General features: G+C 46.0%; 2 protein-coding genes across 3 annotated transcripts in view; one reads left to right on the forward strand and one right to left on the reverse strand.

The window, feature by feature from the left end:
• The window catches only part of TNFRSF19 (TNF receptor superfamily member 19), a 501,102-nt gene that overhangs the window by 181,287 nt on the left and 307,188 nt on the right, over positions 1-12,627 (forward strand). The gene's annotated exons all lie outside the window — the stretch shown is intronic.
• Positions 1-12,627, reverse strand: part of SPATA13 (spermatogenesis associated 13) — a 58,114-nt gene that overhangs the window by 32,060 nt on the left and 13,427 nt on the right. For both annotated transcript variants that reach the window (XM_052671184.1, XM_052671185.1), the window contains exon 2: positions 9,505-11,298. In XM_052671184.1, the coding sequence (XP_052527144.1) occupies positions 9,505-11,139 (1,635 nt within the window). In that variant the 5' untranslated portion in view covers positions 11,140-11,298. The remainder of the gene's footprint in view (positions 1-9,504; positions 11,299-12,627) is intronic.

Consider the following 12,627-nt stretch of genomic DNA (forward strand, 5'->3'; position numbering starts at 1 on the left):
ACTTAAGCAAGCTCCAATTATCACCAGCTTCATACTGATATAGCACCAATGACCTCAAATGATCTCCTCTTGATTAATCCCTTACAAGTGAAATGGGGTTTATATTTGACGTTTACAGACATGAGTATAGATATGCATGGCACTTAATGTAGGGCAAAGATCAGATGTCACACGCTGACTCCAGAATTCTAAGTGCTGGTCAGAAATTTTAAGGAATTTCAAGATTCCCAAGAACTGAAGGTCTAATGAAAGCTGAGTCCAGGCTGGTCTTTCTGAAATTCACGCCTGCCAGGCAGGCTACAGAACAGGGTTACCAGTGTTAGCAAGCAAGATCATTCAGCTTGTCCTTTGGGCTGCGCCCTCAGTTAAGATTCGTAAGTCTGCAAACACAAACAGATCTAATGATATATACCAGTGCAGATTAATAAATTGTATCCTAACATTTCTATACCAGTGTATGAGTTGTATTTCAACCATTTTTCTTTTTCCTGCCAGCAGTATTTCTACAGATACAACCATTTAAAATAAACACTTACTTCAATCCAGACTACATGTTTTTATTGGCTTGTTTTATTGGCTACTGTTCCCATGTAATGTGTCCGTCTGAACTGTTAGGGTGATATTCAGCTCCAGATAACCCACACCTAAGCGCTGATGTCTGCAGTGTCTGTATGTTAACTAGATGTTAAAGCTCTCACTGTAATCTGTGGAAACCTGGTACAAGATTCTTTTGCCTAAACACAATCACCCAATGCCATTTCAAACACAGCATCATAGAATCACCAACGTTGGAAAAGACCTCCAAGATCATCCAGTCCAACCATTCACCTACCACCAATACTTCATCACTTAGCATGCTAAGGAACCTGCAATATCTCCATACCCCACGCATCATACAAGTGCAGTGCAGGCCCTACAGGAGGCCTGACTATCCTGAAGCAGCCCCTGGAGGCAGGGCAGGGGAACTGCCCAGGGCTCCTCAAAAAGCACTGAGTGTTTATGCTCAGGCAGTCAAGTTGAGCTCCCACTCAATAGTATCTGTGGGACCTACAATCAGCACAGCATACAGAACAGCTCAGCTGTGCAGCACCAGGACCAGGAACCAGTGGCCAAAATGCTGTGAGGAACCCAGGTAAATGAGATGCCTGCATCACAGAGCCCACAGCCAGCTGAGATGTACTTCTCCTCTCCCTGGCCCAGACTGATTTCCCAGTGCAGGTCCTGCAGCTGCGAGGGCTCAGCTCTGCTGTGACCTCAATCTGGCACCAGTACAACCCTGCTGCACGCAGGGGAGCTATGTTGCCACTGGCATTCTGTGTTACTCATTAACACCAATGTACGCAAGATCAGTTCAGTTGTTTAACCACTGAAATCTTAACTTAGCCACTGCAGCCGGATAAGAGCCAGGTTTTGCAATTACTCCTTAGACTACAGAGTACATTTTATAAACTTGGCATCAAAAACTGCCTCCAGAGTTACCCTACACAAGGTGAGGGTAACTCTCCAGAGCAGCGCAAGATGTCCCTGTTCACTGCAGGGAGCTGGGCTAGATGACCTCCAAAGGTCCCTTCCAACTCAAACAATTCTGTGACTCCATTCAATGACTCTGTGACCTGATCTGTGCACTGTGGACGATCTTGCTAATGAGGATGCAAGTTCTATCACTGAAATTGCAAAAAATTTGCCACTACCTGAAATTGCACGGAGGGACTTCTGCTGGCATAATGATACCGATCATAAATAACATCCCACACTCAACAGACGTGCTTGGCTGCATGAAAGAAAAACCCACAGCTATAAATGCAACACAACACATGCCTGAGTTAACGCTTCATAATTTATAGATGTATAAAAGTATAAGGGGACACTTCAGTCTCTAGAAAGATTTTTCCCATCTCCTTTCTCCATTACCCTTCCCTCTGCCAGGAGAGAAAATCAAAATTTGAGAACGTCTGAGAAGTTTTAACATCCTTTATTATGCCGTATTTTCAGTGAAGGCTGAAATGTGATGGATAGCTGGTCATGTTCTGTAAATGGTGAGGAAAAAAAGATTCTGGAGTATTTATAGTGAAAAACTGTGGTATTTGTCCTATTTCGTGTGGGTAGAATGCTTGCATTGCAAGTGCATGTTATTGTGTTCATGTTGAAGTTGTACATAAAACTGTATCAATTCGTTACACTAGCAACGACAGCTATACATCAGTATTATAATCAGTGTCTATTAAATAGCTGATATTTCTGCATAATCCATGATCTACCACTACACAGGAGCTGCCAAATTCCTGGAACTTAGCAGCAGTATTAAAAATGATTTTCAATTAATACGAGCTAGCAAAAATGTAAAGGGCCAAGTGCTCATGACCTAGGTGTCATAAATAAATTTATCACCATCATTTAACTAAGTAAAAGTCCAGGCAGTGTGTCTCCACCCGGGAACATGATAAAAGGTAACCTTTGCACTTTTTTCTTGTTGCAAAACAGCAACAGGGGAACACTAGTTGTAGTTCATTTATCATCACTACGAACTGAGGTTAGAAGGTTGTTTATGGACGTGATCAATAATTTTATTACCAAACTGCTGTCACAAACACAGAGATTAGGAGACTCCGGATACAACAGAGCCTCCTAGAGAAAGCATATTTATTGCTTTCTTTCCAAATTTTATTAAAAGGTCCTAAAATGTAATCAGAGCTCAGTTACTTTCCACTTATCCACTGGGACTGACGATTTCCAGTGCTGCCATCACAGCAGTGGTTATCATGGAAATGACTGTTTTTACTACATAAAAAAAAACAACACTTATTCAGTCAGTGTATGGATCTTCTATCAGAAACCAACCTGAATTATTAAACCTGTTCAATTCACTTACAGAAAGAAACTTTTCATCTACTCCTTTCTCATTAAATGCCAGTTGCACAATAACCTTTGCCTTTCCATTCCAGTGGCTCATACACATCGCTTTCTAATTAGCTCTGGAGAAAGCCCTAAATAAATGCATTGATTATCTGCCTCAAATAGCAGTACATTGCCATTTGATCAGTGGTCTGCAGGATGGGGATACGATCTGGCAAACAGCTGCAAAAATACTATATAAAACCACATGCATTGGCACCTATACTAACAAGCAAAGCAGAAGAAATCAAAGTAATGCAACATTCAAATTTTAGCGTAAATTGCAGCTGCTTGGGAATCAAAGCCATTCAAGCAGGATAATTTGTCTTTTTTTCTTTTTTTTTTTTCAAAATTGGGTGGATCCACAGATTGAAATTTTGCAAAGCGCTGCTTCAAAGGGGCTCCTCTAAAGTGCTACTGCTGCACTGTGCATGTGTGAGCTCCTCGGATGCATGCACAAAAGATTTGCATTGCAAGACAGTAAAATCATATTACTTTCATTCCTAATGTGCTAAGAATCAATCCCTGTTAGCAACACAAGCTTCTGCAGTAAGCACTCATTTTGGAAGCTCTCGAAGTTAGAAAAAATGTGTATAATTCTACTTGAGGGATTTGCTGGCATTAAAGCATTTATGGAATTTTAACTAATTTACCAATTTAACTTTACCAATAAATCACATCAGAAGTTCTATACAGAAACAATCCCAAATCAAAGATGGCTGTATGTTTCAAAGGCTTATTTAATACAGATTTGCTTCTTTTCACCTGCCTTGAAAGCATGCTTATCACCATCAACAAGCGTAATGCTTTCCCAACATGCTTTACAAAGGTTACTGAGTTCACCTCTGCAATATTCACATTTCACAGATAAGAAGCAGACACAAAGCAGTTTGGTAATTCAAGTTGCACAGGAAGAGCACAGCTGAGCTGGAAATGACCAGCAGATCTCCTGACTCCAGTCTGTTCTTCAGCCTCAAGGATTTCCTTCATCTGTCATTTAATGCATTTCCAAAGCCAAATGCAGCCAGCGCATTTCTGACTGGCAGAGGGGAGGTACAGGAGCATGTATTTGCTTTGCAGAAAGAATCTGATCAGACCTATGAAATGCATGTGTGCTAAAAACAGAAATGGTTTCCTCTAATTTTCCGGTGTCCTGATATTTGGGGATTGCTGGATGATGCTCTAACACTGTTTCTTTCTTAATTCAGTATCTAAATTATAAGCTAGTGTGCAGTATACGGTAAAGTAGCACTGATATCTTTTGAGACTTTCAAGATATGCAAGCACTAATAGCCCCTAAATAATCCTTATAAAACTTCTAAATCAAGGCTTGGAACACCCCAGAGCATGTAGGAGGACTAAAAATAGCCACCTTCCTTCTACATGGTGAAACCACTGTAACATCCGCTGGCAAACCTCAGAAGCCAGATGTTAACTATAGTTTGAAAGTGGAACTTTCTGCAAACAAAGTGGAACATAAAAAGCTGTCAGACTCCTAAGTATTTTTCCAGGAAGAGGTTCCCTGGCTCTCCTTCTCCCCACTCTTCCAGTGCACAGTCTCATTGCCGGAGCCCAGACCCAAATCCAAGCATCCAGCAGGTCCCGAAAAAGTCTCAGCCTGCAGCCTGCAGTGGGTGGAGCTGCTTTGGGCAACTCGATTTCTGCAAACTATTAGTTGCTAGAGAACAGCGTGAGGGTGAGGCCACTGTGGTTGAGCTCAGAGCTGGAGGAGCTGAGCCTGCTGTGCTCCACCTCTTCCCCATGCTTGAGGTGCCAACTCCACCCCCAGCAGCCCCTGGGTTCCAGAAAGGGCAAGCACAGGTGGCTCAGAGGAAACCTGTGGCTGCCTCCATTCCGTACAGACATCATGGTCTCACAGAACCACATAATGGCTGCGATTGGAAAGGACCTCTAGTTCAGCAGGGGCCCCAGTGCCCAGGGCCACATCCATGCAGCTTTGGAAGATTTCCATGAGGAGATCCTACAGCCTCTGAGCAACCTGTGTCATTGCAGGGGAGGGCAGCTGGGGGTGAGGGAAAGGGTCTGCACCAGAGGGCAGTGGCCATGGAACAGACTGCCCAGGACTGTGGGCACAGCCCCTAGTGTCAGGGAGCATTAGGACAGTGCTCTCATACATTGAGATTGGGTTGGGGTTATCTTGCATGGAGCCAGGAATTGGACTCTATGGTCCTTATGTGTGTCCCTTTCAACTCAGGATATTCTATGGTTCTATGATACATGAAGCAGCCCGAAGCAGCACTCCAAAGCCTGGGATGTAAGTCCTGATCTGTGTGAGCAGCACCTGGCAGTACCCAAAATTTCAGAGCACTGGAGCCAAGTACCAGACACTCTGTAACGGTAGGAGAAGTGCAGTAGCTTCCTCCAGGACAAACACAGTGAAGTCCATTTGCATTTCCCCTTTTAGAATATAAATTTGCAGGGATAACAATCTCACGTTACTCTACCAGTTTTTAGGAATGGCCAATTTTATTCAGAACTGCAGAGTTACTCTTAACCAGATCCAGAAGTCAGATTACTGTCCACCACTGCCTTGCTCTTCCTATCCGAAGATACAGCAGCGGAAGAGTAAAGGCTACCCTGAAAGGCAGTGTTTGCTGCAATGAGTTGGAAGAGTTTTTTTTCTATGGCAGGAAGAAAGATATGTGTGTGCTTTAAGGGCTCTGTGCTGTATCATTTCAGTAAGCAGCTCTGCAGTTTGGGTTTTTTGCAAGGCACACTTCTGGTTTCTGGCTGAGCCGTGTGTGAGCACACTTGGAAACTGTCCTTTGAGCACCTCGTTAAGGTGGAAACATTGTGTAGGAATGTATGAGGCAGCCCAGAGCTCAGAGCACCACTCAGTCTAACGGAAATCTTTGTTTGCCATCAGAGATGCTGTTGAGAGCCCCTCGAACTGCTCTTTGCTGACCCTGGCCAGAGCAGCACTGGGAGTCACACCAGAATGCTCAACACTTCGCAAGGAGAAATGAACCCAGCTGAAGTTCTCACACTTATTTACTTAATCCTTCACAGTTTAGCACATTTTCAGTCATACCAATTAAGGTGATTAAGCCACACTCTAACTACAGTGGATGACCCGGAGATGAATAACAACACTAAGAGCTCAAGAAGCTGAGAGCAGCTGACCTGGCACTGTGAGAGGATGAACACAGAGGACAGAGCTCAATCTTCATGTTCCCACTCCAACAGTTCTTCCAGGAGCTTTACCCCAGATTAAGCCATCTGTGCACAATATTCAGAGCCCAGAGATCTGCAAGGAAAAGATGGGAGCAGTGGCTCCATCCTAGTCCTGTGCTACAGCAGGTTACAGCCATATTACCCTGCAAACAGCTGAACTCCGGGGGACTGCATGGTGTGGATGAGGTAGGACCACCAAATGTTGCATGGCATGGACATAAGTGAGTCAACAGACTGATCCTAGAGCAGTTAAAATATAATCTGCAAACAAAATATCACCCAGCTAAGTACAGCAGAATTACCTCTTCACATACAAGCTATCATTCACTTACAGTCACGTAGATAAGGTGTTGTATTTAAGTAATAGAAAGTCTAGTGTAACATGAAGCCAGATGCCAACAAGGCAACTTAAACAGCAGGTGCTCCAAGAGCTTGCGAAACAGGTAATATGTCATGTAATTCAGTGCTGGGTTTTTGTCACAAGCACAGAAGAGTGTGCTGTTTTTGCAGCTCATGGCTGACATAAACCAGTTCGAAGAAAATTTTTTGTTATGTACACTGACGTGGGACTTTTCTTCAGGAAAATATAAACTATGTAAAACAATCCAAATCTGAAATTGTACTTAAGCATCTCCTGGTGCTATTCAAAAGCAGCATACTGGGGTATGGGAGACACTGTCAAAAGCAGAGACTGGGAGAGTAAGGACTGTCACAGACCAGTTTGGTGATTCACACCTATAGTTTAACACATGCTGAGACACAGACCCACGCTGCATTTAGTCAGCACTCCCCTAGGAAGCACCACCTGCAGAAACCAGCAGCTAAGAAGGCCAAACAGCTCACCTTCTACAGTCTTCAGCTGAAACCAAAGGACAGCAGCGACAAGATGTCAAGTCTGAATCATGGTGGGGAAAAAAAACCACGACACTAATTCAAATGATTTGGTAGATGCCCTTGTGAGAATACCATGAAATCAACTTCACAGCGCTAGGGAAATGCTGGGTAGCTTCCACATCTGGGCATGCATGGAGATGTGAGCCTGGCTGCTTAGAACTTTGTAGAGAAATATACCTCCGAGCCACAGAGATCTTAATGGCTTTTACATGCTGGCTTTTCCTCATAAAAAAGAAGATGTGTGAAACAGGGAAACTATGTAGATTTGCCCATGAACTTAAGGTTCAGTCTTTAAAATTTTGGATTTGCATTGCTCAGCATTGCATCTCAAACAATTGCAGAGAACAAATCAAGCACCTGACTGTCAAGGAAACAATGCTCTGGGTGGGTACAGCTCTGTAATACAGAGGTGTGAGGTAGAATTAAAAATGAAATGTAGTTGAAAGTTCAAACCTCAATGACCTCACTGTGTGAATATGTGGCACTTGCCACAGTGCTTGTGGGCTGAATAAGCTCCAACTAAAAAAAACCTGGCATCTCTGGTACCAAACTACCTTTATGCATAATAGTGAGGAGGAGTAAATGTACAATGAAACCCTGCAAAGACATGGCAGGGAGAAACCACGCTGCTCTTCCTGCTTCAAGCTCATGCTGAGTGCCATGGCTGTAGGGTTGCATGGGACGGGGAGCAGGTCTGGAAGAAGAGAGGGCAGCACTTACACTCCTTGCAAAGTATGATAGCAGTAACACTGTCCCGCACACCTCATGTTTCCAATCTGTACCTGCACCCGTCCCAAAAACACTGCTTTTTTGGATCAGAACGGAAATCTGGGTGCAGCTACACCATTTGGGCCATACAGCTGCAAACAGACTGCTCTGTGCAGTGCCTGCAACACGGGGAGGGGGTTTGGTCCCCTTGCTGCAGCCCTGCTGAGCACAGGACCTATCCCTGTTGTCACTGTCATTTCCTTCATCTGCTGAAGGGCTCCATCCTACACCGTCTGTGCATTCTCCACACAAGCAGCTGCTACCAGTGCACACAGCATACTCTAGACAACTTAAGAGAGCATTAAATTGCACTCACAAATTACTTAAAATATATTATAACATTAAGTTTAAATTGCATGCTAGATAATAACAGAATATGCTGTTAAAACTAAAACTGAAGTAACTTTTACCCAACACAGACATTCATTTAAGAGCTTCTGAAAGGCCTACTGGTTTCTGGGGAGTCAAGGGGAGGAACAAGCTGAATTTCTCTCGTGTCATGAGCCTAGATCACCACTAGATGGCAGATGAGTAGCATTAATCCTCCCATTTTGCTCCTGAGAGACATCATTGGCACATGGATGCGTGACAGCTTCTCACCCCCTTGGCAGTGTGGAAGTGTCTCCCTGAACACACCCCTATGTGAGGGTATTGAAAGATGAGTGGATGGGTGGATGGGTGGAAGGATAGAGGGATGGAAGGATGGATGGATGTTGCAACCCTGAGATTTTGGATGAGGGACGATCCCAGGACCCCAGTGTTTGTACATACTGGGCTTATCTTCCAATCTTACCATAGCTGTAAGCATTACAGTAAGCAAACCTGCTCTTCTCCAGCAGACTGGCAGTATCAGTAAGTTCTGTAACCATCCACAGTTAGTTTGTAAAAACCCTGCCAGGCTTTTAAAACTAAGATGGTTCACAGACATAAGATTAGCATAAAAGGCTGAAGTGTGAGCATACCTAAGGTAAATGACACATTTAGTCAAACCAAGGTGGGTTAAAACCACTGGCAGTTTAATTTTGTAAATGTTTTTCACACAGACCCTCCACAGGGCTTCAGTTTTAGGTCTGCATTTAATTCAGCACAGCTACTGATCAATTGGGGATATGAAATACCAGTTAGATACAGTGGGGTGCTGGTGGCTTCTCTAATGCTTCAGTGGCAACACATTCCGCTGCTCAAAGCTGGCAAGCAAATATCCGAATAGCTTACACTCAGCATAGCCACCAACACACAAGGAAAACATTGACAACATCTGAATGTTTAAACTTCTGTATCATACATTTCAAGACATACTGCTCTAGAGATATCATCCTGTTCCTGCAAGGCTGCCACGGGGGAAGTGTTTCACACTGAATCAACACTATTTCCAAATGTACACGCTTCTTAAGGATCTTTTGGCTTGGAAGAAACATAGCCAGACCCTGCCCGGGCTGGTACAATCTGACAAGCCCACATGACAAGCTGTTATAACTGCAGGGTGTAATAAGCTGCCCTTGAAAATGTACATGAACAGTTTGGCTGCCAAAACTTTCTTGGATGCTAATGCACAAAGGGAAAATAATTTGATGTTAGCTTCCAAAGAGAATATATTAAAGAAAATAATTGCTGTCAGCATATTTTAGCAATAACGAGCTGCAATAGCCATTAGTATTCCGGTTATTTTGCATTGTTTGCATTGTTTTGCATTAATAAAGAGAAAACCTGATGGATAAATATCTAACTTCTAAAGGATTCTGCGTTCTTTCTTACCTCTTCCTTTTTTTCTTCTGCACCAGGGGCTAAATTGAGGCTCAGCTGAGAGTGACTGCTGATGCCACTGTCCTCATTTCCATCGTCGTAGTACACGGTTTGCACAGCGTCCTGGAAGCAGACGGGATTCCTGCCCAGCTTTGGCCCAACTTCGCCTCTCTCCTCACTCTCTGTGGAGCTCAACGACAGCATGCTATGATGGTTTGAGCACTGGAAGTCCATATTGCACATCACTTTCTCCATGCTAGGGCTTTGAGGTTTTGGAGCGGTCGGCCTAACAGGGATGTGAGGATGTTCAGCATCACATATAAACTGCTGGGGGGCTTTCGGTTCATCCGAGTCCGTATCAAACACTTCGTTGGGAAATGGCCCAATGTCACTCAGAGTAGGAGACAAGCTATCAGATTCTGCGATACCTGAAGATGTCCTGAGGTTTTTGTCTTCAGCACGAGCTACATTCATTTCAGCCTCTTTGTCCTGAGCAGCCACAGGGCTTTGTAGACAAGGTGTTCCCGGTGAAGAAGAATCTAGACTAGATACTGAGGAGGTGCATCTCTTTCTGTCGTGATCTGTGCTACTGGAAACCCTGCGGGAATAGTCATCATGCAGTCTGCTGTTTGACCTTGTTCTCTGGGATTGCTCACTGGGGGAAGGAGCCGTGCTTTTAGGGCCATCCTTCTTCCATGCACCCTCTGTAACATTACTGACAAGCTTCAGAACTCGGTCAAAATCCTTCGCCCTGATGGGGCTCTTCCATCTCTTAGATCTCCTCTCAGGGTTCCCATTTGTTTTGTCTGAGTCAGCAGAAGTAACGCTCACAGTCCTTGCCGGCATTTGTTTTTCATTCGTAGCCTTGAGGTCAGTAAGGTTTGAGGTGGACTTCCGTTTGAATGAGCTTTTCTTCAGAAAGTTCAAATTATCTGAACTTTTGCTTCTCCGATAGATGATCCTGTTGTTCTCAGAGTCCTTCACCAAAATCTCACAGATTTTTGGCTCTGCGAGGACAGGAGATGTTGGCCTGGTGCCGTTGTGGTGGCTCTGAGCCTTATCCGTGTCGAGAAGGTTGATGCGGCCGGCACCATAAGCCCGTCGGATGCTGCGTGAGCGGTGCGTGTTCCTCAGGAAGGACTCATCGCTTTCCTCAGCATCAGAGCAATCGGATGCCAAACCATCCACTGCACTCTGGAAATCCTGCAAAGGCCCCGAATAGGAATACCTGTTAGTCTGAACTCTCACCACTGCCCCGTTTGAGTCGTGTTTGCCTACACCGTTCTCATTTAGGATATCGGGGCACTCCCTTGCTTGAATTCCTTGAAGAACAGATGATTTCAGCTTCTTGAAAGACCCCATTTTCCTGATGGAAGATAAAGCATTCCATGTAGAAGAGTTGCCCATCAAAATGAGAGAGCGAGGCCTGTCAGAGCTGGAATTTGCTCGTTTCCGAGGAGTGGAGAAGAAGCGCATGATTTTGGAAGGGCTGAGTTTCTCATCTTGTGTTTCCTCTTCACAACCATCACTGGTGCTGTACCCCCCATTATGACTGACAGAGGTCATCAGGTTCGGAGGCTCCTTATTATCCATCATGACACAAGTGATGGCGTTGCTGTTCCCACAGCCATTCTGAAATGTGGTCATGCCCTCGATGCTGCAGGCATGGAGCTGAAGGCTGGGGCAGCTCACAGCCACGCCACCATCCCCAGAAGCTGCCTTCGCTGCCTGGCCCACATCTGCTGCACTTGAGCTCCTTTTGCTCCCACGTTCACCAACTGAGCTGAGCTCCTCCGGCTGCACCGCCTGTGCCAAGAACACAAAGGTGACCATTAGGGAAATTTCGGTACAAAGTCCCCTCCTAGAAGAAGTTTGGACCTCACTGTAAGAAATAATGACATGAGTGAGCTCAAGGAGTTCCTTCCAGCCGCACAAAGGTGTGCTGCAGCAGGAAGAGGACATTAATAACACCCTCAAAGTATAATTGCATTTGTTGGCAATTTAAAAGACCAGAATAATTTAAGTATGTGCTTGTTTTTCTTAATGAGCTAATAAGTTCAGTAGTATTGCCACACCTACCTCAGAACACTGCATGTAATCCTCACACATATTTAGAGAGAAAAAAACTGTTTGGCAACACAGATGGGAAGTTTCATTGAAAACATTGAGCGCGGCCACGGACTACAATCTTGCACTCCAACAGCAAAAGGCCCATGTCTTCCCAACACTTGCTGCCGTGGGGAGGCTGCACGATGCCCAGCTGCCTTTGTTCCCTTGCAGGTAATTCCGGAGTGACACGGGGGTGCACAGCTTTGGCCTCAGGCAGTGCCAGCAGCTGCAACGGTGGCACGACCAATACGGTGCCACGGAGCCAGTGCCACGGAGCCACCGGGATGCGCTGCACCGGGAGGGGTGTCCGGGAGCAGAGCACCCACATGGCCTCCAGGGGGGACTCGTGGGGGCGAAAGGGCGGGGGTTCGCGGGGCACCACGGGCTGCGGGGATTCGTCCCCCGACCACGGCGAGGAGCGGCGGTGCTGGAGGCAGCGCTGCCCCCTCCTCCTCTTTGTCTGCTCCCGGGCCAGGAGGCCTAGGGGCTCGGAGAGGGGGAGAAGTGGCTCCGGGCAACCAGGCGGGGCGGGGGCTGAGCCCCCCCGGGCCGCGGTCCCTTCCCCCCCCGCGGGGCACAGCGGGGCTGCGCATCTCCATGAGAATGGGGCCGGCAGCCGCGGGGCAGAGCACGGAGCGCGGCGGCGCTGGGGCCGGCAGTTCCCTCCCGAGTGCAACTTTAAAAGGAGTTTTCCGAACCTCCGGGGATAAAAGGGTTTTCTCGTGTTTCAGAGAGACGCCGGAGATCCTCCGCATCGCCGCTTTTAATCCCCTCCATTCACACGGTCGCAGCGTGAGCCCGCCCTGCGCGGAGGGGCTCCGCTCGATCCCGCATCTCAGAGCGGACAAAGCTCCGGGCCCCGGCCCGCACCTCTCGGAGAAAAATCATAATAATAATTAAAAAAAAAAAAAGAAAGTAAAAAAGAGTAAAACTAAGAACGAGAACCCACCGCTGCTCCCGGCAGAGAACTTCCCGAAGAAAGCCGCTTTCTGCACCTGAACGGGCGGACGGCAGGGGGAAGGAGGA

The sequence above is a fragment of the Tympanuchus pallidicinctus genome, unplaced genomic scaffold (genome assembly GCF_026119805.1).
Source record: "Tympanuchus pallidicinctus isolate F22 unplaced genomic scaffold, pur_lepc_1.0 scaffold11, whole genome shotgun sequence".
Lineage (NCBI taxonomy): Eukaryota > Metazoa > Chordata > Aves > Galliformes > Phasianidae > Tympanuchus > Tympanuchus pallidicinctus.